The sequence below is a fragment of the Ovis canadensis genome, chromosome 3 (assembly GCF_042477335.2).
Source record: "Ovis canadensis isolate MfBH-ARS-UI-01 breed Bighorn chromosome 3, ARS-UI_OviCan_v2, whole genome shotgun sequence".
Taxonomy (NCBI): Eukaryota; Metazoa; Chordata; class Mammalia; order Artiodactyla; family Bovidae; genus Ovis; species Ovis canadensis.
In genome coordinates this window covers 170234997-170261093 of record NC_091247.1, presented here as the reverse complement: position 1 = coordinate 170261093, position 26097 = coordinate 170234997, and the positions used below count along the sequence as shown (strand labels likewise).

General features: G+C 36.9%; 2 protein-coding genes and 1 pseudogene across 3 annotated transcripts; 1 reads left to right on the top strand and 2 right to left on the bottom strand.

The window, feature by feature from the left end:
- LOC138438277 (olfactory receptor 6C1-like) lies at positions 1-937 on the bottom strand (annotated as a pseudogene).
- An 8003-nt stretch (positions 938-8940) lies between these two features.
- Positions 8941-17845, bottom strand: LOC138438276 (olfactory receptor 6C3-like). Of its 2 annotated transcripts, XM_069586449.1 has the most exons (2): positions 17819-17845; positions 8941-9852 (listed from the first exon to the last, which is right to left on the bottom strand). In XM_069586449.1, exons 1-2 carry the CDS (start codon positions 17843-17845, stop codon positions 8941-8943), a joined length of 939 nt encoding a protein of 312 aa, XP_069442550.1. The 2 variants fall into 2 exon arrangements, with proteins under 2 accessions (XP_069442550.1, XP_069442551.1); XM_069586450.1 differs by lacking the exon at positions 17819-17845 and having other exon boundaries at positions 8941-9876.
- A 6353-nt stretch (positions 17846-24198) lies between these two features.
- LOC138438275 (olfactory receptor 6C75-like) lies at positions 24199-25135 on the top strand. Its single transcript, XM_069586448.1, is given in 2 exon segments — positions 24199-24524; positions 24526-25135. Coding segments are annotated over 2 exon segments (936 nt in total).
- Positions 25136-26097: the final 962 nt, after the last annotated feature.

Below are 26097 nucleotides of genomic sequence, written 5' to 3'. Positions count from 1 at the left end.
TCATTTCCATGAGAAAAGTACATTCTTCCTTGCCATATCCATGAAGGCTTGCTTAACTTGCTAATTCCTTAAGGTATGGATAAATGGGTTTAGCATGGGGGCTACAGAGGTATTTAGCACAGCTACTCCTTCACTCAAAGAGACCCTGTCCTTTGCTGATGGATTCATGTACATGAAAATGCAGTTTCCAAAAGAGATAGAGATGGCAATCATGTGGGAAGAACACATGGAAAGGCCTTTGTCCTCTGAGTAGTAGAAGGGATCCTCAAAATTGTTCTGATGATATATGTGGAGGACGGAATTATTAATGCCAAAGTGAATATCAGAGTAAACACAGCACAAGAAAACATCATTATCTCTAGGAATTTGGTGTCTAAACAAGAAAGTTGTAAAAGGGGGGCAAATTACAAGTATAATTTCAATAACATTGGACCTGCAATAATCAAGCCGTAGGGAGAAGATGAGTAGTGGAAATGTGATCAAGAATGAAGCCAGTCAAGAAGCCAAGACAAGCAGTGTGCAGACTCTATGATTCATGATGGTCATGTAATGCAGCAGTTTTCAAATGGCTATATAATGGTCATAGGACATGGTAGCCAGAAGATAAAACTCAGTGACTCCAAAGAGAATGAAAAAATAAAAATAACTGAGCCATACAATCATCAAGAGAAATGGTTTTATCTCTTATAATAATGGTAGCCAGACCTGAATATAGTGACAGTTGTGAATGACACCTCTAATATGGAGATATTCTGAGGAAAAAACACATGAGGGTTTGGAGGTGGACATCCAGCAGGGTCAGGATGATAATGGTCAAGTTCCCAGTGATGCTGAGCATGTAGATGATGAGCAGAAAGACAGAGACCACAACCTGAACTTGTGGGTCATCGGACAGTCCCAGGAGGATAAACTCTCTTATTTCTGTGTAGTTTCTCATTTTTTTTCTTCTTCTGAGTAACTTTCAGGAGAAAACAGAAACAGAAGAGCTGAAATAAAAGAGAATTATTCATAGACTAACTGGAATTTATTTGAGAGTGTTATGCCATACTGATCTAACTTGGGAGATCTTTGAAACAACAATAAAATATAACTCTCTTTAAAAGCTCTACTACAAAGCCACAGTCATCAAGACAGTATGGTACTGGCACAAAGACAGAAATATAGATCAATGGAACAAAATAGAAAGCCCAGAGATAAATCCACGCACCTATGGACACCTTGTCTTTGACAAAGGAGGCAAGAATATGCAATGGATTAAAGACAATCTGTTTAACAAGTGGTGCTTGGAAAACTGGTCAACCACTTGTTAAAGAATGAAACTAGAACATTTTCTAACACCATACACAAAAATAAACTCAAAATGGATTAAAGATCTAAATGTAAGGCCAGAAACTATAAAACTCCTAGAGGAGAACTTAGGCAAAACACTCACTAACATACATCATAGCAGGATCCTCTTTGACCCCCCCTCCCAGAATATTGGAAATAAAAGCAAAAATAAACAAATGGGATCTAATTAAACTTAAAAGTTTCTGCACAACAAAGGAAACTATAAGCAAGTTGAAAAGACAGCTTTCAGAATGGAGAAAATAATAGCAAATAAAGCAACTGACAAACAACTAGTGTCAAAAATATACAAGCAACTCCTGCAGCTCAATTCCAGAAAAATAAATGAGCCAATCAAAATATGGGCCAAAGAACTAAATAGACATTTCTCCAAAGAAGACATACAGATGGCTAACAAACACATGAAAAGATGCTCAATATCACTCATTATCAGAGAAACGCAAATCAAAACTACAATGAGGTACCATTTCACACCAGTCAGAATGGCTGCAATCCAAAATCTACAAGCAATAAATGCTGGAGAAGGTGTGGAGAAAAGGGAACCCTCTTATATTGTTGGTGGGAATGCAAACTAGTACAGCCACTATGGAGAACAGTGTGGAGATTCCTTAAAAAATTGCAAATAGAACTACCTTATGACCCAGCAATCCCACTGCTGGGCATACACACTGAGGAAACCAGAATGAAAGAGACACGTGTACCCCAATGTTCATCACAGGACTGTTTATAATAGCCAGGACATGGAAGCAACCTAGACGGCCATCAGCAGATGAATGGATAAGAAAGCTGTGTTACATATACAAAATGGAGTGTTACTCAGCCATTAAAAAGAATACATTTGAATCAGTTCTAATGAGGTGGACGAAACTGGAGCCGATTATACAGAGTGAAGTAAGCCAGAAAGAAAAACACCAATACAGTATACTAATGCATATATATGGAATTTAGAAAGATGGTAACAATAACCCTGTATGTGAGACAGCAAAAGAGACACAGATGTATAGAACAGTCTTTTGGACCCTGTGGGAGAGGGAGAGGGTGGGATGATTTGGGAGAATGGCATTGAAACCTATATAATATTATATACGAAATGAATTGCCAGTCCAGCTTCGATGCATGATACTGGATGCTTGGGGCTGGTGCACTGAAACGACCCAGAGGGATGGTGCGGGGAGGGAAGTGGGGGGGGTTCAGGGTTGGGAGAACATGTATACCTGTGGTGGATTCATGTTGATGTATGGCAAAACCAATACAATATTGTAAAGTAATTTACCTCCAATTAAGATAAATTTAATTTAAAAAAGAATTTGTTACTATATGCCACTGTGTGTGTTTTCCATAGAATTCTTTTAAAATCTCCATTTAACTTATAGGAACTAGGCTAAAAATACTTTAAAATTTTTTGTTTGAACAATCCTATGGACAGGGGACTCTGGAGTAAAGCATGGCAACCTACTCCAGTATTCTTGCCTGGAGAATCCCTATGATGGGCTATAGTCTATGGAGTCAAAAACAGTAGGACATGACTGAAGCGATTAAGCACATGGACAGAGGAGCCTGTCAGGGTCTAGTCCACAGGATCACAAAGAGTCAGACACAACTGAGCACTCATGCATAGCCATATGCTGGATTATAAACTGGTTCATAACAAGCCAAGCATTCATGAAAAGGAACAAGTTTCAGTCAGTTGTGAGGTGGATGAATCTAGAGTCTATAATACAGAGTGAAGTAAGTCAGAGAAAACCAAATATCCTATATTAATGTATACATATGAAATCTAGAAAAACAGTACTGATCAATCTATTTACAGAGAAGAAATGGAGATGAAGACATAGAGAATGGAATTGTGGACACAGCAAGGGAAGTAGAGGCTAGGAAAAATTGAGAAAGTAGTGCATACACACACACACACACACACACACACACACACACACACACATACATGGGAAGATCCCCTGGAGAAGGAAATGGCAATCCACTCCAGCACTCTTGCCTGGAAAATCCCATAGACGAAGGAGCCTGAGAGGCTACTGTCCATGGGGTCGCAAAGAGTCGGACATGACTGAATGACTTCACTTCACTTCAGTAGATAAGTTGCTATATAACACAGGGAGCCCAGCCTGGCACTCTGTGACAACCTAATGGGGTGGGATGGAGCAGGAAAAAAGAGGCTCAAAAGGAAGGAAGTGAAGTGAAGTGAAGTCTCTCAGTCGTGTCCGACTCTTTGAGACCCCATGGTCTGTAGCCTACCAGGCTTCTCCATCCATGGGATTCTCCAGGCAAGAGTACTGGAGTGGGTTGCCATTTCCTTCTCCAAAGGATCTTCCCAACCCAGGGACTGAACCTGGGTCTCCCATATTGTAGGCAGACGCTTTACCGTCTGAGCCACCAGGGAAAAAAGGAAGGGGATATATATATACACATAATTCTGACTGATTCACATTGCCGTATGACAGAAACCATCACAACATTGTAAAGTAATTATCCTTCAATGAAAAAAAAAGTCAAAGAATTTAAAACATTCTGACCACAAAAGTGTTTATTTAACAACCAGTATCGGTCTCAAGTTATAAGGCTTTCAAAGAAAATACTCCAAATGAGTACAGGTAGCATGATTAGAGTTTCTGGGTGTCTGATAAGAATCAATTTTCACTCTTCCCGTTGGTTACATGTGTGCACATTTTTTTTTCAAAATTTGGTGTGTTACACATGTATTTTATGTGTACCTTTCTTGATGGCACACAAATTCAATAAAAACAGAAAGACAATACTTCTGAGGCAATCCTAAAAAGAAGGCGAGGAAACCAGGATAATTATTCTACCAGATAAAGCCACCATAACTAAGACTGTATCAGTTGTACATGGATAGGCAAATAGTAGGACTGAAACATCTCAATACATCATGTTAAGAGATATTTGATGTCAGCTTGATAAGGAAATGGCAACCCACTCTATTCTTGCCTGGAGAATTCCAGGGATGGAGGAGCCTGGTGGGCTGCCGTCTATGGGGTCACACAGAATCCTACGCAACTGAAGCGACTTAGCTTATATTATCAATGATGTTAGTATTTCTTACTGGTTAGCTAGTTTCTCTACTAAAAAGTTCTCCACTGTAAAGGTACTTTCCCCTCTGTAATTAACAATGACTAGGCAGTGATATTCTGTGCAATGCAGGAATATTTTGAGATTGTATAAATATCATATTCCTTAACAAACTCTTATCTATTATAATCAGTATTTTTTGTTCTCTAATCTAGATAGTGGAAATATATAATAAAGTATCATTAATATTAACACAATATTTATTTTTCTAAATCTATCATTTCTTTTACATCTATTAGTTGGGATCTTACCATAAAGGACAACACTCTTTTCTCTAATCCTATTAACAATTTATTAATTTATTTTGAAGTGTTTTCTAATTAATGTGTTATTATCTATTTATATAATTATTTATTTCAGTGCTCAAATGTCCGGATATAGAGGATATAGAGTACTCCTTCTAAGTGAGTCCTTTGTTGACATGTTGCTACACTTTCTGGAACAATAAGATACTCTAGTTCATCGTATCCTTCAAATATTTAGTCCTGTACTCAACCATTTCTCCAGTTCTCAGAAACTATTTTTAGCAAGAAATGATGCTTAGAACCATGCATCTGGAAGCTTTGTGGGGTTTTGCTATTGAGCTATCATTACTCCTTGGAACTTTCATGAAATGGAGAAAGGAAATACATAAAAACCAATAGCATCACACTGACAATTTTATTCTAATCCAATAACAGAATTTTTCAACTTCTCTTATACAACATCGGATCTTTCTCTGCCATGAGAAGCCAGGCTCCAATGTAAATCTGTTAGCCTATCAATTATTTAGTTTAAAACACACATAAAATAGTTTCTGAGTTGTTCAGTTCAGTTCAGTTCAGTCGCTCAGTTGTGTCCAACTCTTTGCGACCCCATGAATCGCAGCACGCCAGGCCTCCCTGTCCATCACCATCTCCTGGAGTTCACTCAGACTCAACGTCCATCGAGTCAGTCATGCCATCCAACCATCTCATCCTCAGTCGTCCCCTTCTCCTCCTGCCCCCAATCCCTCCAGCATCAGAGTCTTTTCCAATGAGTCAACTCTCCGCATGAGGTGGCCAAAGTACTGGAGCTTCAGCTTTAGCATCATTCCTTCCAAAGAAATCCCAGGGTTGATCTCATTCAGAATGGACTGGTTGGATTTCCTTGCAGTCCAAGGGATCTTCAAGAGTCTTCTCCAACACCACAGTTCAAAAGCATCAATTCTTCGGCACTCAGCCTTCTTCACAGTCCAAGTGTCACATCCATACATGACCACAGGAAAAACCATAGCCTTGACTAGATGGACCTTAGTCAGCAAAGTAATGTCTCTAGTTTTGAATATACTATCTAGGTTGGTCATAACTTTCCTTCCAAGGAGTAAGCGTCTTTTAATTTCATGGCTGCAGTCACCATCTGCAGTGATTTTGGAGCCCCCAAAAATAAAGTCTGACACTGTTTCTACTGTTTCCCCATCTATTTCCAATGAAGTGATGGGACCGGATGCCATGATCTTCATTTTCTGAATGTTGAGCTTTAAGCCAATTTTTTCGCTCTCCTCTTTCACTTTCATCAAGAGGCTTTTTAGTTCCTCTTCACTCTCTGCCATAAGGGTGGTGCCATCTGCATATCTGAGTTGTTACACTATTATAAAAACAAATATATTAAATAAAGTTCAAATTTTCTCTGCAGTTCCCATCTTACTGATGATGAATTGTCAAAATAATTGAAAAATTATCTTTGAATTTGAAAGGTAAAATTGAAAAATTACTTTTATTAGTTTTTTGCTCTGCTCCCTACATGGCTAGAATTTTTTTTTTTTTACTTTACAACAATATGCTCAGTGGTGTGTATTTAATTTTAGTGTATTCCCTGCTTAATTTTATCTTTGGATTATGTGAACAATAAGAATATTTCAAAAGTTTATGCAATTAGGTATACTCAGAAATGTGTCAGTCACTTTTTTTTTTCTCCATTTATCTCTATTTTCTTACCTGAGTACATGTTTTTGTTATAGAAGCCTGAGGTCATATTTTAATATTTGTATGGTTAGTCCTCTCCTATCACTCTTATTTCTCAAGATTTCCTAATTATCTATCATGTTTGCTTTTCCGTATGAAATTTTGCATGGGCCAAATGACCAAGAAATTTCAATGTTACTTGAACGATCAGTGACAAATGGAATCCTTTAGGCTTCATCACAAGTAAGCATTCATAACACAAACTGTGATAGTGAAACAATCTTTCACAGATAAACATGCTCCTTTGGGACAATGCTCCCTGGCTTTCTACTGGGTCCTAGTAGAAACTAAAGGCCCAAACACAGGACCTCAATTGACCATTAGATTTGAGCTTTCCATAATTAACTGAGTATTACTTGACCTTCTGATTGATAAATCAGGTCATTTACAACAACAATCTATCATTAAAGGGAGAGAGTACTTGGGAGATCACACCTGAACAGGTCCAGAAGGCAAAAGTAAAATTTATGAAGAGATGACTTAGACTTCTTTAAAATAAATTTCTGGTGGATTACATCCTCTTCCTCTACCCATATTTATGCTCTTATTGTGAAAACCTAACAACTAGCTGACAAATACATAAAAATATGTACCTGGTTTCAGATGTTCTACCTAATATGCTAACATCCACTCAAAGTAAATGATTGATAGGCACAAACTATGCCATAAAAGTAATGTATAATATATATATTTAATATGCTGATAATACTGACATTAAAGAAAAAAAGTGTGCTTCAGATAGAGAGGAATTGGTGGTTTTTCATAATGATAAACAATTATGTCCCAGAAGATATAACGATCTCACATTTGGGTCTTCAAAAATATACAGTGTTAATATTTAAAAAAATTAAAACATGTTGATGTATGGCAAAACTAATACATTACTGTAAAGTAATTAGCCCCCAATTAAAATAAATAAATTTATATTTAAAATAAATAAATAAATAAAAATATGGCATGACTATGAACAGAATGAAACTGCTCCATAGTTGTTTTGGAAATTTTAAGTAACTCAGTAATGGTGCAAAGAGTAAAAGCACAGATTTAAATCATGTTATTAATGAACTTGTATATACTAGCTGACTCAAATAGAACAATGCATTCAACTACCATTACATATAATTCTCAGATGTATGAGAAATGTTTACAAAACTCTGATCATATACTAGGCTATAAAGTGAGATTCAAATAATTTAGAAGGATGTAACTTAATTAATACATGTTTTATGACAATATAAGAGGATTATTTGGAAAATTTTATGTCCGGAAGACCCACCTGTAGCAGACTGAGGCCAGTGCAACTCAGTGACTCTCCCCCAAAGGGAAAAAGAATAGTGTGGAGCATATATCTGGCATCTGGGCTTTTTGGGGACTGGGGAAGCACTAGTGTCTGTGTAGTTTTTCTTGGTGCCTCTATAGGATATGACATACTATAAATGCCTAAGGGCTACTGAAGGCAAAAAAGGGCTGGGTGATGTGCTGTTGCTTCAAGGAGCTGAGTTACAGCAAACAGAAACAGAGGAAGCAAGAGACTATGGGCTCCAAGCAAAAAAAAAAAAAGATAAAATCTTCTAGTTAGGAATCTTCATACACAAATCTGAAAAGACACAGCCTCAGAAAATATTTAAAAGACCCCTCAGAATCTCTAGATGGACTGAATGGTGATGGATTCCCCTGTAAAGGTGGTTGTTTTGTCAAATGTGTAGATAACAACACAGTTAAAAGGAACATTTAAAAAAAAAAAAAAAAACAGAAAAGTGACCCAATCAAACAGACAAAATAAATCTCAAAACATAGACCCAAAAAAATGGAGTTAAGTAAATATCTGACAAAAAAAGTTAAAATAACTGTCATAAATGCAATTAATGAGCTCAAGAAAGTGGAAGTGTTTTAGTTTTAGTTGATTTTTTGAATTTTTAAATATCAGTATTTTTTAAGTGATACAGAACAAGGAAATTCTATAATTAATACATAATATCTTGATAAATATTTACCTTGAAAATATGCACTTAATTTCACAAAATATAAAGAACTACATTTAAAGTGCAATGCACTACTACATATGATATTTTTGGAATGAATTTACTGTATTATAATATATAACAGGTAGATTCTTTAATGTTAAGAAATTATTAGTGTTCGTCTTGAAAATACATCAGATATTACACACTAATTTTGAAACTTCACATTTAAAGCACAATGTGATATCATATGACCATTTTAGGGACTGATATTTACAGGATTAAAACAGTTTTTAACTTAATGCTCTAAAGTATGTCTTAGAAACACAATTCTATTCTAGAATATGCTGTAGGATAAATAACTTTTACTATACTTTAAATATCAATAAACAATGACTGGAGAAATTGAAGAAATAGATTGAAAAAGTAGATATTAGCAGTCATGTGGATGGTAAGAGGATATAAACCGCAAGCAAAGTTATACAAATATTTAGGAATTTAAAAATTTAACCTAATTGTTCTTTAAAGTGTTTTTGACCCCCCAAAAATCATTTATTAGCAGAAAACACTGCTTTATACACCATGTCTTTGAAAGCTTGTTTCACTTGCTGGTTTCTCAGAGTGTAGATGAAGGGGTTCAGCATGGGGGCCACAGAGGTATTGAGAATAGCCACTCCTTTTGTCATTGATGCCTTTTCTTTGGCCGAGGGATTAGCATACATGAATATACAGCTTCCATAGGAGATGAAAATGACAATCATGTGAGAGGAACAAGTGGAGAAGGCCTTTTTTCTCTGACTGGCAGATGGGATTCTCAGAATAGTCCTGACAATGTACATATATGACAAAATCACTAAGGCCAAAGTGAATAGCAAACTAACCAAAGCAAAGTAAAAACCCATTACTTCTAGGAGCCATGTATCTGAACAAGACAATTGTAAAAGGGGGAAATAGTCACACAAAAAGTGATCAATGACATTGGAAGCACAGTAATCCAGCTGGAGGAGAAGCATAAGGGGTGGGAAAATGGTCAGAAACCCACTGAGCCATGTGCAGAGCACAAGCAGGCTGCAGAGTTTCCTGCTCATGATGGTTGTGTAATGCAGGGGCTTGCAGATGGCAACATAGCGGTCATAGGACATGGCGGTTAGAATGTAAAATTCAGTCACCCCCATGAAAATAGAGAAAAATAGTTGGGCTGCACAATTGTTGTAAGAAATAGTCTTGTCCCTGGTGATAATTGCTCCCAGAAATCTAGGGATGCACACAGTAGTAAAGGAAATTTCTAAGAAAGAGAAGTTTCGGAGGAAGAAGTACATTGGTGTCTGGAGATGGAAGTCCACCCAGGTTAGGGTGATGATAGTCAGGTTTCCAGTGACACTTAATACATATGTGATAAATAAAAACAGGAAAATCACAATCTGAAGGTCAGGATCATCAGAAAGGCCTAGAAGGACAAACTCTGTGATCACAGTGTGGTTCATTTCTCTCTCTTCTTTTAAATATATTTAGGTGAAAAGTCGGAGAAGGCAATGGCATTCCCACTCTAGTACTCTCGCCTGGAAAATCCCATGGGCGGAGGAGCCTGGTGGGCTGCAGTCCATGGTGTCGCTAGGAGTAGGACACGGCTGAGCGACTTCACTTTCACTTTTCACTTTCATACATTGGAAAGGAAATGGCAACCCACTCCAGTGTTCTTGCCTGGAGAATCCCAGGGACAGGGGAGCCTGGTGGGCTGCCGTCTGTGGGATCGCACAGAGTCAGACACGACTGAAGCGCCCTAGCAGCAGCAGCAGGTGAAAAGTGTATTAAAAGGGAAGAGATAAAGATATAATTTATTATGATCAATGTCCTCATCATTAATACAATTCTAAAACATTCTCTCTAATTCATGCTGATGTCACTTTCTTTCAACTTACTTTCATTATATATTAAAACATGTATGTGATTTGTACTTTATATAATACTTCTCATTCTAATTAGAAAATCTTCATACAATAAATCATACTACTGAGAGATGATAAATGAAATTTATACTCTTTATTTTGTCCATTTAATGTAATCCCTTGCAATTTTGTTGGAATAATCCTATGAAATATTCATTTTTCCTTTTTTCTGTCATGTATTTATTAGAAGACTCCACTGCTTAAAAACAGAAACAGATGATCTCATTTTCTTCAAAAGATCAAAAATGAAATTTAAAAGACTAAAGTAGCAGCCCATTTTTCTTTGTGCACCACTCATTACTTTATATGATATAAATCAATTAAAGATTTTCTTAGCAAATAAACTTTAAAATGTTTAATGATTATTAATTTTATTTTAATATTAATATATGAAGTAATTAACATAACATGAGAATGCTGTATACTTATATATATGTATAATAAAATAGATAGACTAAATAGCTGAATTATGTTATTTAATAGGAAATATATTCACTTAAAGATTTGTCTATAATTCCATTGAAATCATTAATGTTTGGCATCTTCTGTGATTTGCTAAAAATATACATATGGAAACATTTCTATTTTTTTAATCTTTTATTAAATATAAATTTATTTATTTTAATTGGAGGCTAATTACTTTACAATATTGTACTGGTTTTGCCATGCATCAACATGAATCTGGAGGATATGCAGCATTTATCTACTTTTCTTTTGGTACTGAAACACAAACTGAAAAGTAACCACTTGCCTCAGATCATAGCAGCTCTGTCATCCAGATTGTAGCCCAGCACATTTTCCGTTTGAGCATCCTTATTTCTCAGCTATTAAGCTTAAAAAAAACCATTTCACTCCCTTCAAGTTCTGCCCCACGTTTATCTTTTGCATCAGGCAACTGATCCAAAGGGATATTCCAGAAATGTGTAAGTAAACCTCTCCTATGCATACAAACCTATTCACTTAATTCCCATCTCTGCTAGATATATCATTTTGTTTATTTGTTTTGCTAAAATCATGACAGATCCCTTCTCCTTATTTCTGATATTCACATTTCTGCTGTGAGCAATAAAACGCAAAATCATTGCTTCCCTCCCAGACACTAGCACATGTCACATCAATCAAATTTCACTAAATTTTCTCTATTTTATGGTGACTCAAGGGAAATAGTTTAGCAAATAAAAACAATGTCAGAAACCTATAGAAGATGTGGAAATACACTATCCTCCTTTTCAATAAAGTTGGTCTAGAAGTTTAAGGGAGCAATATTTAAAGAGAGAACTGCAAGGAATATGACAATATTGGGTATCATGAGCATAGATACTTAAACTAGGATCTGGTATCTCTCTGGCTGCACGAATAGCTCAAATTTTTCACGTCCAGTTGTTTCGACCTATGAAGAAAGTCATACATTGATCTCCTGGGAATGAAGCAAAGTCAAGGCCAAATCTCTGCTAAAGTATAGACCATGAGGGATTTCTGGAAGCCATACTTGGCATTCTCAGTAGCCTTCTAATTCTCCTCTATAGTGAATCTCTCTTGAGAATGGCTATGTTCATATTTGTATCCCATAGAAGATCTCAATGTTGACTTTTATAAAATAACCACTTCCATTAACCACAATTATTTAATATTTCATGAGTAATAGAAATAAATAGGAAATCTTACAAAAATAGAACTTTTAATCTAACATGCCCTTGATAAATAGACAGTATATACAAATAACAGATTCTCAAAGCAATAAGGATCTAACCAATTAGTTAAAGTGTTTGTTCTGAAGTCAATAATGACTTCATTAGACAATGAAACCTTGGTACTTTACATGATACTAGCAAGGCAGAAGTCACTTAGAATTAAGTGCCTACTAAAACAAGATTGAAGAAGCTTGCCTAATGAGTAGGAGTCCTGTGTACTGTGCTGGCATCTTCCAAATGCATCTGAGAGCTAAAAGAAAAAAATATACATAACTTTAATATTTCAGTCATCTCATAACCAAGGAGATGGCATTACCAATAATAAATCCTGGTCCTATACTCTCCTTAATTATATAAATGATTTAATTCAAAGCTTTTCATCCTGTCTCATGTGAATATTAGTGTGTTGACTGGGAAATGTTGGGGACAGAGAATTAGTATGAAACTTCTATAGATTCAGATGACTCAAAAGCTGAATTTGGAAGCACCACGTAGACTCCCTTGCCAAGAGAAGGATCCATCTCTCTCTGCTTCATGAAGCTAGCCATGTTCAGGGATCCTGTCATTATCTCACATGAAGGAGCTATTTTTCTCTTGTGTGCATTTGTCACTCCTATCTTTTTTATACAGTTCTTCTGTGTATTCTGGGATTCCCTGGTGGCTCAGATGGTAAAGTGTCTGGGCCAGGAAAATCCCCTGGAGAAGGAAATGGCAACCCACTCCAGTATTCTTGCCTGGGAAATTCCATGGACAGAGGAACCTGGTGGGCTACAGTCCATGGGGTCGCAAAGAGTCAGACATGACTGAGCGACTTCACTTCTGTGTATTCTTGCCACCTCTTCTTAATATCTTCTGCTTCTGTTAGGTCCATACCATTTCTGTCCTTTATGGAGCCCATCTTTGCATGAAATGTTCCCTTGGTATCTCTAATTTTCCTGAAGAGATCTCTAGTCTTTCCCATTCTGTTCTTTTCCTCTATTTCTTAGCACTGATCACTGAAGAAGTCTTTCTTATCTCTTCTTCCTATTCTTTGGAACTCTGCATTCAGATGCTTATATCTTTCCTTTTCTTCTTTGCTTTTCACTTCTCTTCTTTTCACAGCTATTTGTAAGGCCTCCCCAGACAGCCATTTTGCTTTTCTGCATTTCTTTTCCATGGGGATGGTCTTCATCCCTGTCTCCTGTACAATGTCACGAACCTCATTCCATAGTTCATCAGGCACTCTATCTATCAGATCTAGGCCCTTAAATCTATTTCTCACTTCCACTGTATAATCATAAGGGATTTGATTTAGGTCATACCTGAATGGTCTAGTGGTTTTCCCTACTTTCTTCAATTTGAGTCTGAATTTGGTAAAAGGAGTTCATGATCTGAGCCACAGTCAGCTTCTGGTCTTGTTTTTGTTGACTGTATAGAGCTTCTCCATCTTTGGCTGCAAAGAATATAATCAATCTGATTTCGGTGCTGACCATCTGGTGATGTCCATGTGTAGAGTCTTCTCTTGTGTTGTTGGAAGAGGGTGTTTGCTATGACCAGTGCATTTTCTTGGCAAAACTCTATTAGTCTTTGCCCTGCTTCATTCCGCATTCCAAGGCCAAATTTGCCTGTTACTCCAGGTGTTTCTTGACTCCCTACTTTTGCATTCCAGCCCCCTATAATGCAAAGGATAACTTTTTTGGGTGTTAGTTCTACAAGGTCTTGTAGGTCTTCATAGAACCGTTCAACTTCAGCTTCTTCAGCATTACTGGTTGGGGCATAGACTTGGATTACTGTGATATTCAATGGTTTGCCTTGGAAACAAACAGAGATCATTCTGTCGTTTTTGACACTGCATCCAAGTAGTGCATTTCAGACTCCTTTGTTGACCATGATGGCTACTCCATTTCTTCTAAGGGGCCTCTCCACCATGACCCGCCCATCTTGGGTTGCCCTGCGGGCATGGCTTAGTTTCATTGAGTTAGACAAGACTGTGGTCCTAGTGTGATTAGATTGACTAGTTTTCTGTGAGTATGGTTTCAGTGTGTCTGTCCTCTGATGCCCTCTTGCAACACCTACCATTTTACTTGGGTTTCTCTTACCTTGGGCGTGGAGTATCTCTTCACAGCTACTCCAGCAAAGGATATCCACTGCTCCTTACCTTGGATGAGGGGGTATCTCCTCAGCACCACCCTTCCTGACCTTCAACGTGGGATAGCTCCTCTAGGCCCTCCTATGCCCATGCAGCCACCGCCCCTTGGACATGGAGATGCTCCTCCCACCCACCACCCCTGGCCTCTGGCATGGGGTTGCTCTTCCCAGCTGCTGCCCCTGGCATTGGGCATGGGGTAGTTCCTCTCGGCCGCCACCCCTGACCTCGGATGCAGGGTGGCTCCTCCCAGCTGCCGCTGCTGGCATTGGACGTGGGATAGCTCCTCTCTGCCGTTCCTTCACTGTCGTAGTCTGGCACTCTTGGCCACTGCCCCTGACCTCTGACATGGGGTAACTCCTCTTGGCCGCCGCCATTCAGTCATGGGGTCCTCCTGGCTTCTGCCCCTGACCTCGGATATGGAGTAGCTCCTCACGACCGTGCTTAATGCACCAGGTGCAGCCGCCCGCACTTAGTGCACCAAAGAAAGGCAATGCCCAAGAATGGCAATGCCAAATCCCAAAGAAAGGCAATGCCAAAGAATGCTCAAACTACCGCACAATTGCACTCATCTTACATGCTAGTAAAGTAATGCTCAAATTTCTCCAAGCCAGGCTTCAGCAATATGGGAACTATGAACTCCCTGATATTCAAGCTGGTTTTAGAAAAGGTAGAGGAACCAGAGATCAAATTGACAAAATTCGCTGGATCATGGAGAAGCAAGAAAGTTTCAGAAAAACATCTATTTCTGCTTTATTGACTATGCCAAAGCCTTTGACTGTGTGGATCACAATAAACTATGGAAAACTCTGAAAGAGATGAAAATACCAGACCACCTGACCTGCCTCTTGAGAAATCTGTATGCAGGTCAGGAAGAAACAGTTAGAACTGGACATGGAACAACAGACTGGTTCCAAATAGGAAAAGGAGTACGTCAAGGCTGTATATTGTCACCCTGCTTATTTAACTTATATGCAGAGTACATCATGAGAAACACTGGACTGGAAGAAGCACAAGCTGGAATCAAGATAGCCGGGAGAAATATCAATAACCTCAGATATGCGGATGAAAGCACCCTTATGGCAGAAAGTGAAGAGGAACTAAAAAGCCTCCTGATGAAAGTGAAAGTAGAGAGTGAAAAAGTTGGCTTAAATTTCAATGTTCAGAAAATGAAGATCATGGCATCCGGTCCCATCACTTCATGGGAAATAGATGGGGAAACAGTGCAAACAGTGTCAGACTTTATTTTTGGGGGCTTCAAAATCACTGCAGATTTTGACTGCAGCCATCAAATTAAAAGATGCTTACTCCATGGAAGAAAAGTTATGACCAATCTAGACAGCATATTCAAAAGCATATGCCAACTAAGGTCCATCTAGTCAAGGCTATGGTTTTTCCTGTGGTCATGTATGGATGTGAGACTTGGAGTGTGAAGGCTGAGCACCGAAGAATTGATGCTTTTGAACTGTGGTGTTGGAGAAGACTCTTGAAGATCCCTTGGACTGCAAGGAGATCCAACCAGTCCATTCAGAAGGAGATCAGCTCTGGGATTTCTTTGGAAGGAATGATGCTAAAGCTGAAGCTCCAGTACTTTGGCCACCTCATGCGAAGAGCTGACTCATTGGAAAAGACTCTGATGCTGGGAGGGATTGGGGGCAGGAGAGGAAGGGGACGACTGAGGATAAGATGGCTGGATGGCATCACAGACTCGATGGACGTGAGTCTGAGTGAACTCCAGGAGATGATGATGGACAGGGAGGACAGGGGTGCTGCGATTCATGGGTCGCAAAGAGTCGGACACGACTGAGAGACTGAACTGAACTTATAGTTTCCTATAAGAAAATGATGCAAAGAGCTAACTCATTTGAAAAAACCCTGATTTTGGGAAAGATTGAAGGTAGGAGGAGAAGGAGACAACAGAGGATGAGCTGGTTAGATGGCATCACTGACTCAATGGACATGAGTTTGGGTAAACTCGGGGAGTTGGTGATGGACAGGGAGGCCTGGCGTTCTGTGGTTCATGGGGTTGCAAAGAGTCAGACAGGCCTGAGAGACTGAACTGAACTGAACTGATACTTTCCTTCGCTGTGCAAAAGCTTTTAAGTTTAATCAGGTCTCACTTCATTACATTTGTTTGTTTGTTTGTTTGTTTGTTGCTATTTTTTTTCCATTAAAAATTATTTTATTCAAATACGTGTGTTCCCAATCTTGAACCCCTCCCTCCCACCTCTCTCCCCATACCATCTCTCTGGGTCATCCCAGTTCACCAGCCCCAAGCATCCTGTATCTTGCATCAAACCTAGACTGGCGATTCATTTCTTATATGATATTATATATGTTTCAATGCCATTCTCCCAAATCATCCCACCCTCGCCCTCTCCCACAGAGTCCAAAAGACTGTTCTATATATCTGTGTCTCTTTTGCTGTCTTGCATACAGGGTTATCATTATCATCTTTCTAAATTCCATATATATGCATTAGTATACTGTATTGGTGTTTTTCTTTCTGGCTTACTTCACTCTGTATAATTGGCTCCAGTTTCATCCACCTCATTAGAACTGATTCAAATGTATTCTTTTTAATGGCTGAGTAATACTCCATTGTGTATATGTACCACAGCTTTCTTATCCATTCATCTGCTGATCTAGGTTGCTTCCATGTCCTGGCTATTATAAACAGTGCTGTGATGAACATTGGGGTACACGTGTCTCTTTTAATTCTGGTTTCCTGGGTGTGTATGCCCAGCAGTGGGATTGCTGGGTCATAAGGCAGTTCTATTTCCAGTTTTTTAGGAAATCTGCACACTGTTCTCCATAATGGCTGTACTAGTTTGCATTCCCACCAACAGTGTAAGAGAGTTCCCTTTTCTCCACACCCTCTCCAGATTTATTGCTTGTAGACTTTTGGATCAACATCACTCATTATCAGAGAAATGCAAATCAAAACCACAATGAGTTACCATTTTACATTTGTTTTTATTTCTGTTTCTCTAGAAGGTGGGTCTGGAGAAGACGATGGCATCCCACTCCAGAACTCTTACCTGGGAAATCCCATGGATGGAAAAGCCTGGTAGGCTACAGTCAATGGGGTTGCGAAGAGTCAGACACGACTGAGCGACCTCACTTTCACTTTTCATTTTCACGCATTGGAAAAGGAAATGGCAACCAACTCCAGTGTTCTTGCCTGGAGAATCCCAGGGACAGGGGAGTCTGGTGGGCTGTCGTCTATGGGGTCGCACAGAGTCGGACATGACTGAAGTGACTTAGCAGCAGCAGCAGCAGGAGGTGGGTCACAGTGGATCTTGCTCTAATTTATTTCACTGAGTGTTCTGCCTATGTTTCCCTCTAAGAGTTTAATAGCTTCTGGTCTTACATTTAGATCTTTAATCCTTTTTGAGTTTATCTTTGTATGTGGTGTTAGGAAGTGTTCTAATTTCATTCTTTTACATGTAGCTATCCAGTCTTCCCAGCACCATTTATTGAAGAGGCTGTCTTGGCCCCATTGTATATTCTTGCCTCCTTTGTCAAAAATAAGGTACCCATATGTGCATGTGTTTATTTCTGGGCTTTCTATCTTGTTCCCTTGGTCTATATTTCTGTTTTTATGCCAGTACTATACTGTCTTGATGGCTGCAGCTTTGTAGTATAATCTGAAGTCAGGAACGTTGATTCCTTCAGCTTCATTCTTCATTCTTAAGACTACTTTGGCTATTCTGGGTCTTTTCTGCTTCCCTACGAATTGTGAAATTTTTGTTCTAGTTCTGTAAAGAATACCATTGGTAATTTGTTAGGGATCATATTGAATCTATATATTACAGTTGGTAGTATAGTCATTTTCACAATATTGATTCTTCCTACCCAGGAACATGGAATATCTCTCCATCTGTTTATGTCATCTTTGATTTATTTCATTAGTGTCTTATAATATTCTGTGTACAGTTCTTTTGTCTCCTTAGGTAAGTTTATTCCTAGATATTTAATTCTTTTTGTTGCAATGGTGAATGGGATTGATTCCTTAATTTCTCTTTCTGAATTTTCATTCTTAGTATATAGAAATGCAAGTGATTTCTGTGTACTGATTTTGTATCCTGAAACTTTGCTAAATTCACTGATTAGCTCTAGTAATTTTCTGATACTATCTTTAGGGTTTTCTATGTACAGTATTGTGTCATCTGCAAACAGTGAGAATTTTACTTCTTCTTTTCTGATCTGGATTCCTTTTACTTCTTTTTCTTCTCTGATTGCTATTACTAGGGCTTTCTGAACTATGTTGAATAATAGTGGTGAAATTGGACACCCTTGTCTTGCTCCTGATCCTTTATTAATGATGACAATGAAACCAAACCAGACAAAACACAGCAACAGCAGAGGAATGTAGATTATCTTTGGCCTCTGAAATACTGGGGTTCAAAACTCTTCTTACTTATAAACAAGTCCAGCTCCAAAGGATCAATGGCTGGGCTCATGAGACAAATGGGGAACAAGTGGACTGGGTTTGAGGAGTATTCAAAGAGCTGGTGCAAAGCGTCACAGGCCTGTTTCTCCCTGGCAGGGCAAAGATGAAGTCACAGGAAGGAACACATTGGAAACAGGAATATGACAGAGCTCTTGTTCTTCAATTCTCTCCCCAGAGGCACCAGAAAGGAGAGACAGCACCAAGGCCTGCTCCTGTGACTGCAGGAGGCCAATGGTTCAGACATACAGGACTCAGGACAATTCCAGCAAAGCTGGGAACCAGCAGAGGAAGTCTGTGAGCTTCAGGGAGACTCACTGTGGATTTAAACTATTATCCAACCATCAGATAGTAGAGTGGCTGTCTTTTCCAAGGCCATGAAAATGTTGATGGACAGAATCCCATCTGTTTCATATTTTATTTCCTTTTTAAAATTATTTTTATTAAAATAGCATTGACATATAACATTGCATTAGTTTCAGGGGTACAATATAATGATTAGATATTTGTATAAATCACAAAATAATCACCAAAATAGGTCTAGTTAACACCCCACCACCACAAATAGTTACAATCAGTTTTTTGTGATGAGAACTTTTAAGATCTACTCTCTTAGCAACTTTCAAATACATAACACAGAATTATTAGCTATAGTCACCATGCTTTACATGATGCTAGATTATTTTAACTAATTGCTGATTTATTTTACCATAAATATGGAAACATGTTTGGATGAATTACCATGGCATAGGGAAAAAGAAACAGAATTTTATATCATGGTGAATTTACTGAAATGAGTGAACTTATCAAAAATTCTGGATTTTCCACGTCACCTGGGGTAGATGGGAGAAGTACCACTGGATTCTCAGGTGATTAATACATTTCAATTTCAAATTAACTTATTACAAAAGAAGTTGAAATAGCATAAGTTCGTTTATAAAAATTAGAGTTTTAAACATATAGATTAACGAGACAGATGAATGAATGAATGAAGTCACTCAGTCGTGTCTGACTCTTTGCGACCCCATGGACTGTAGCCTACCAGGCTCCTCTGTCCATGGGATTTTCCAGGCAATGGTACTGGAGTGGATTGCCATTTCCTTCTCCAGCGGATCTTCCCAACCCAGGGATGGAACCTGGGTCTCCTGCATTTTAGACACACGCTTTACCGTCTGAGCCACCAGGGAAGTGGAGAAAGAGAAAGATAGATTGGAATTTATTCAGCATATTCAAAGCTATTGATTGGGGAAGGAAAGGGTGACGTGATATGAGAGCATGACATGGGGAACTCAAAGACAGTGCTCTGTGACAACCTAGCAGGGTGCGATGGGGATGGAGGTGGGTGGGAGGTTCGAGAAAAAGAGAATATATGTATACCTAATGCTGATTCATGTTGATGTATGGCAAAAGACATCACAATATTATAAAATAATTATTCTCTAATTTAAAAAATAAAGCTATTCATTAACAGAACAAACTTTTTCTCTAAGATGTCACAGTTGAAACAAGTATGTCTTTCCAGTGTCTTTTTAACAGAGGAAATAGGGACATGGGATTGGCGACTAAAATGGGAGATCTGCTATTGAAACATGTTAAACATTTCTCCTAAAGTTGCCCTTTAAGTCTTGGATTCAAGCATATATTTCCAGCTGAGGTTAAACAAAGTAATGCTCTCCTTTTTTTTTTTTTTTCCAGCTCTTATGTCTTAAACACATTCTTTTTTCATGGCCTATCTCATGCCATAATTTTTACATTTTTGTATTTTTATTGGCGATTTTACTGCTTAAAATGATCCTCAAAGCCCAGTCTTAAAGTATCGTTTCTTAAGAGCATGTGCATTCATACAATCCATTATTGAAAACACTGGTAAAAAGCACATTCTATGAAAAACTGAAAGCACATGAATTGCTATGCTCAGTGGAGACATAAGTTATTGTTTAACATTGTCCTAAGAAGTATTTGTTTTCAGTATTTGACTGGTTTGCATAGTGCTCTTCAAGAAATTCATGTCCATCTGGAGTCTGAAGCTTTGACCTTATTTGGAAATAGACTCTTTGCATATGTAAGCAAGCTAAGATGAGGACATATACATTAATTTTCCATGTAGCTTTATTTAGTGACAGGTTGTCCATGATGTGTAATTTTAAATGACACTGTGGTTTACAGATAAACACCAGATAAAAGCTATTGTGACATTTATAATTAAACATGAGTATGTTTATGTCACGTTAGTGAAGCTCTTTTTAATAGTCTCTTTCTTCAGTATGTTCTGTGTATTACTTAATCATATACCATGTATAACTTCATTTATCTCCCAAAGAAACGGTAAAAATAATTTAAAATTCTTTGTTCAGGAATTTCTATTAAGATCATTAAATAACCCCAGGTTTCATTTAATTTAAGCTATATATTTTATGGAACTCCTGGATTAAAAAGCAACATACTATAAATCTCAGAAACTTAATATGAATGGAATATTATAGACATCTTTTCAGATCAAAACAGTGAGCAAGAAAATGCTGGGAAAGAATATTGCTTATATTGGACAAAAGAAAGGGAATCTGAGGTTTCAAAAACAATGTAGAATTCTCACAATTTTTTGTAAGAAGTGAAAATTATGTAGAAAGCTATCTTTGTCACTTCTATATTCTCAGAAAAAATGTCAAAATAATTGTTGAATGACTCAATGGTAATGGGTCTAATCATGATCAGGTTTTTTATGTCAACATTCAATGAAAATATATAAGAATTAAAGATTTTAAAACTCAAAAAATAAAAAAAAATAAAAAAATTAAAAAAAAATAAGACTTATGGAGAAAGTCAAGACAGGTACATGGAGAGTACATTCATCACTAAATTTTATCTTTATTTTAGCAATAGTGACACAAGGTGTTAGAGTATTTTCCATACTTAATGGACTGAAAGTGTAAGAAAAATATGTGGCTTTTTTCCAGTTGTGTATCATTGGGCCAAACTTTTCTTCACATGTAGCAAATAAATTGTGCATTAAAATTAAAAAAAAATTAAAAGCTTAAAAATAAGCCTGACATCTCTTATAGTGTAGAATAATTGATACCCTATAGTGTAGAATAATGGATGTCTTAAACATCACAATGAATTTTTTTATGTTTTCTTTATGATTTGAGAAAAAAACACTTTTTCATGGCTCTTCCTAGATGGCTCAGTCAGTAAAGAAACCACCTGGAATGCAGGAAACCTGGGTTTTATCCCTGGGTCGGGAAGATTCACTAGAAAAGAGAAAGACAACCCACTTCAGTATTCTTGTTTGGAGAATTCCAGTGACAGAGGAGCCTGCTGAGCTACAGTCCATGGGGTTGCAAAGAGTCAGACACAACTGAGCAGCTAACACTTTCACTTGTTCACAACCTAGTCTGTTGCTGCTTAAGACCTGCTTATCTCTACTGCTTGGTTATCATTTCTACTCCTTATGAAGTTTTGGATTATTATGAAAATGTATATCTTTCCATATATTTTCATGCTCTGATTTCAGGCCACTCTCAACTAAATATTTTATTTGAAATTGTTTACTAATTTGGACCACTGTTTAGTGGTTGGTGTCTTGAGACCAATCTCCATTGTGCGTTTTGTTTTTTCATCAATGAATCCCCCTGAGTCCACTGTAATAGAGCAGTATGGCTAACTTGAATAATATTACTTCTGCATAAAAAATTGTATCATCTTACTCACCAAGCTTGAAAAGACATTACATCAGCTTTCATTTCAATTATATCAAGTACTAAGATAACACTTCTTTAAGTGGCAATAGGTAGGAAATAATCCTGGGAACTGAGATCTTTGGAGATGCTTGCTTTACTATTTAGAAGTGTGTTGATACATACCCTTTTTGTAAACATTGGAGAGGGAGGTCTTACAGTTATTCTTCATTATTGATATTTTGGTTATTTGGTTACAAATATATGATGACAGAGGGGAAAGAGATTGCAAAAGCTTTTGAAAAATCCCAAAGTACTTAGTTGAAGCAAATTAAAGAAGCTATTAGAAGTGATACTGACTAACCAGTCATATTTACCATAAATGTAAGTACTTCTTTGAGAGCTTTTTACAAAAATATAAATTGGCCTTAATTGTATACAATTATGCTTATACAAATAATCTCAATTATGTACCATGTATAAATAAAATTAAACCACACATTAATAAGCAATATATAAAGAAAATTTTGAAGCTACTATTTAATAATTTTATGCAACATTTTTATTCATTATAGCATAAATATTTTGTGACTAACAGGACTTTCATGATTTTTTGTGTTCTTGTCTGCATAATTTTCCATAATCATTTCTAATATCATAAATATCAAGACACCATATAGTCATTTTTGTACATTATTTGAAATAATACACTTGATGACCTTTAACAATTACAGATATTCTTTTAATATGAGTTTTGCACATTTTATATAGGGAAGGTTAGCATTTATCATATAAAGGCAAAAGACAAGAAAAATGCTTATTTTATGACCAGAAAGAGAAGACTGAAAATGGAATATATCCTCCCAGAAATTTTATAAGTAAAAAATCTAAGTAAGTTTATTAACATATTGAATTAATTGGCTGATACTGAGAAAATAGCATTTTTTGAAAGTTCTGAAACCTCTGAAGACTACAGAAAACACATGAGGCAATGCAAACTTAGGCAGTCTTTCTAGATATAAACTATTAAAAAGAATTATATTAGATGACAGCACATCTAAAGTTTTAGTGGAAAATAATATTAAATAAGGATCAAATAATTAAACAAACTCTGTATAATATCAAGTTATTGTACAAAGAAAAAAAAAGGAGGAAAGAAGTAGAAAAAGAAAGAGAATCTTTGCCTCTCCAAAACTTACCTTGAATGTTTACTATTCCTTTTCATTACCCCTTAAGAAAAGAATAGGCGAGATTGTGGAGAAGTGCCAAATGATTTTGGAAATAAGTAAGGATACTAGTAGTTTACAAAAAGTTAAAATTAAGACTTAAGTAAAGGTACTACTTTTATGTATTTTACATATATATGTGTGGCTCTAGTGCTATACTATTATCAGGGACATGTTACTCTACCAGTTGGACAACTAAGTTCCTAAGGTATCTCCACAGATTGTAAAAGTTTCAAATGGATAAGGAAAAAGAAATGCTCATACAAAATAGACAAATTAAAATTTTGTATGAAGCAGAAAGCAATAAAAGTATATCTTCAATAATATTTGGATACACTGGAGGTAAGCTCTCAGTTTTATTTGAAGTTTTAAAATCAGAGATTTGAGCATCCTTTTCTCTTTGTTTTCAGGAATATATTGAAGCATTCAGAAGAAAATTTTTTTTCTGATATGTGTGAGAAAACAATGTAGGAAATACAGGATAGTGAATTAATACATGACATAATAAATTGCGAAACTTTAAAAGTCTTTTGTTACTATATACTACTAAAACATTTTCCCCTAAAAGTACAAGGAAGCTAAAATATTGTGCGTGTGTGTGTGTGTTTCTTTGTTGGTGCCATATTTTTCTTTAATTTCTTCATCTGTTTTACAGCTAAAACAAAGAATATCATTATAATGAAGGAAAATAATGAGAAATTACACAGAAGTTACCGAGTTTATCCTTCTTGGGTTGACAAGTGATCCACAGTGGCAGGTTGTACTGTTCCTATTTCTTCTTGTTACCTACATGCTAAGCGTGACTGGGAACCTGGTCATCATCACCCTCACCCTTTCAGATCCCCATCTGCAGACTCCAATGTATTTCTTCCTTCGAAACTTCTCATTCCTAGAAATATCATTCACGTCGGTCTGCATTCCCAGATTCCTTATTGCGATCATGACCGGGGACAGAACCATTTCTTATAACGGTTGTGTGGCTCAGCTGTTTTTCTTCATCTTCTTGGGGGTGACAGCCATACCTCCTGGCTGCCATGTCCTATGACCGCTACGTAGCCATCTGCAAACCTCTACATTACACCACCATCATGAGCAGTAGAGTCTGTATACTTCTTGTCTTTAGCTCCTGGCTTGCAGGATTCCTGATCATCTTTCCACCAATAATTCTGCTGCTGCAATTGGATTTCTGTGCCTCCAATATAGTTGATCATTTCATCTGTGATGCTTCTCCCATCTTGCAGCTTTCCTGCACAAGCACTCACTTTCTAGAACTCATGGCATTATTTTTAGCTGTGGTAACACTCATGGTCACTTTAACATTAGTTATTCTATCCTACACATATATTATCCAGACAATTCTGAGAATTCCTTCCATGAATCAAAGGAACAAAGCCTTTTCCACATGTTCCTCCCACATGATAGTTGTCTCTCTGTCTTATGGCAGCTGCATCTTCATGTACATTAAGCCTTCAGCAAGCGAAAGGGTGACTCTAAGCAAAGGAGTGGCTGTGCTCAATACCTCAGTGACTCCTCTTTTGAATCCATTTATATACACCCTACGAAATCAGCAAGTGCAGCAAGCCTTCAAGAACATGGTCCAGAGAATGGTCTTTTCTTCAAATAAGTGAATACGATCATATAAAAACAGTAACTCTGAAAAGAAAGCTGAATGAAAAACTCTCTGCTTTCTCTACATAAATTCTTTCAACACCTCATTTCATTCTTTCTGTTAAGACAGATGTATACATCATCAATGTCCATTTTTCTTATTAGCCTAAAATCAAGGTCCTAACTCTTTTAAGTTACATGAAAAAGATCAGTTTTCACCTGTGTAACAGAATTTTAGATATCAGTAATCTCCATTGTTTCCCATATTAAAGAAAGGTAGATTTGGCAATCTTACAAAAATAGAGATTATTTTAAGAAGATTACTAGAAATCACATATAGAAATAAAATATATTTTATATGAAATAAAAATATGTATTTTAATTAAAATGTCATATGTCACCAAAAAATGTTATAACATTTAGAAGCATTATTAAAATATCTCCTTGAATTTATTAATAAAATAAAGCATGTTGGAAAATAAAATAGAAATTCAATATAAAGTATTCTGTCAGTGTCATTAAATTTGCTATTTGAAATGAAGCTGTATTTATTTTTTATTATTTTCCCCAGAAAATAATGGCAATTTCTGTGCAGTAGAAGGAATAAACTTTATCTTATTTTTCCTTTGATAATACCTCCTGAAAATTAGATCCTTTAACTTAAAATTAGCTTATTTTTGCCAACCATATTTGAAAAGGAAAACTATGGTCTCTGAGACAAATTAAGCTATCCTGATAAAATTCATATTTATATTCAGACTCTTTCAATTCATACAAGAATGTTCTCTCCTACAGACATGAAGAACATGATACTCAGAATCTAGAATGGTGTGAGACTGACACTTTGGAGGGCATCTTGGAAATGGCAATATATTAGATTTTTTGCCTTTGTTTTCCTTTATTAGCAAATCTACAATATTGGCTTTCTCTTCCCATTGTCTTTTTCACAGAAGTTTCTATCTCCATCATTCATAGCCAAGAA

Excerpts from the sequence above, each read along its gene's own strand:
- LOC138438276 (XM_069586449.1), bottom strand. The coding sequence starts at position 17,845 with ATGAAGAATGAAGCTGAAGGAATCAAC. Across the intron at positions 9,853-17,818 it reads ATGAAGCTGAAGGAATCAAC|TTTGTCCTTCTAGGCCTTTC; the intron begins GTTCCTGACTTC and ends GTGATCACAGAG.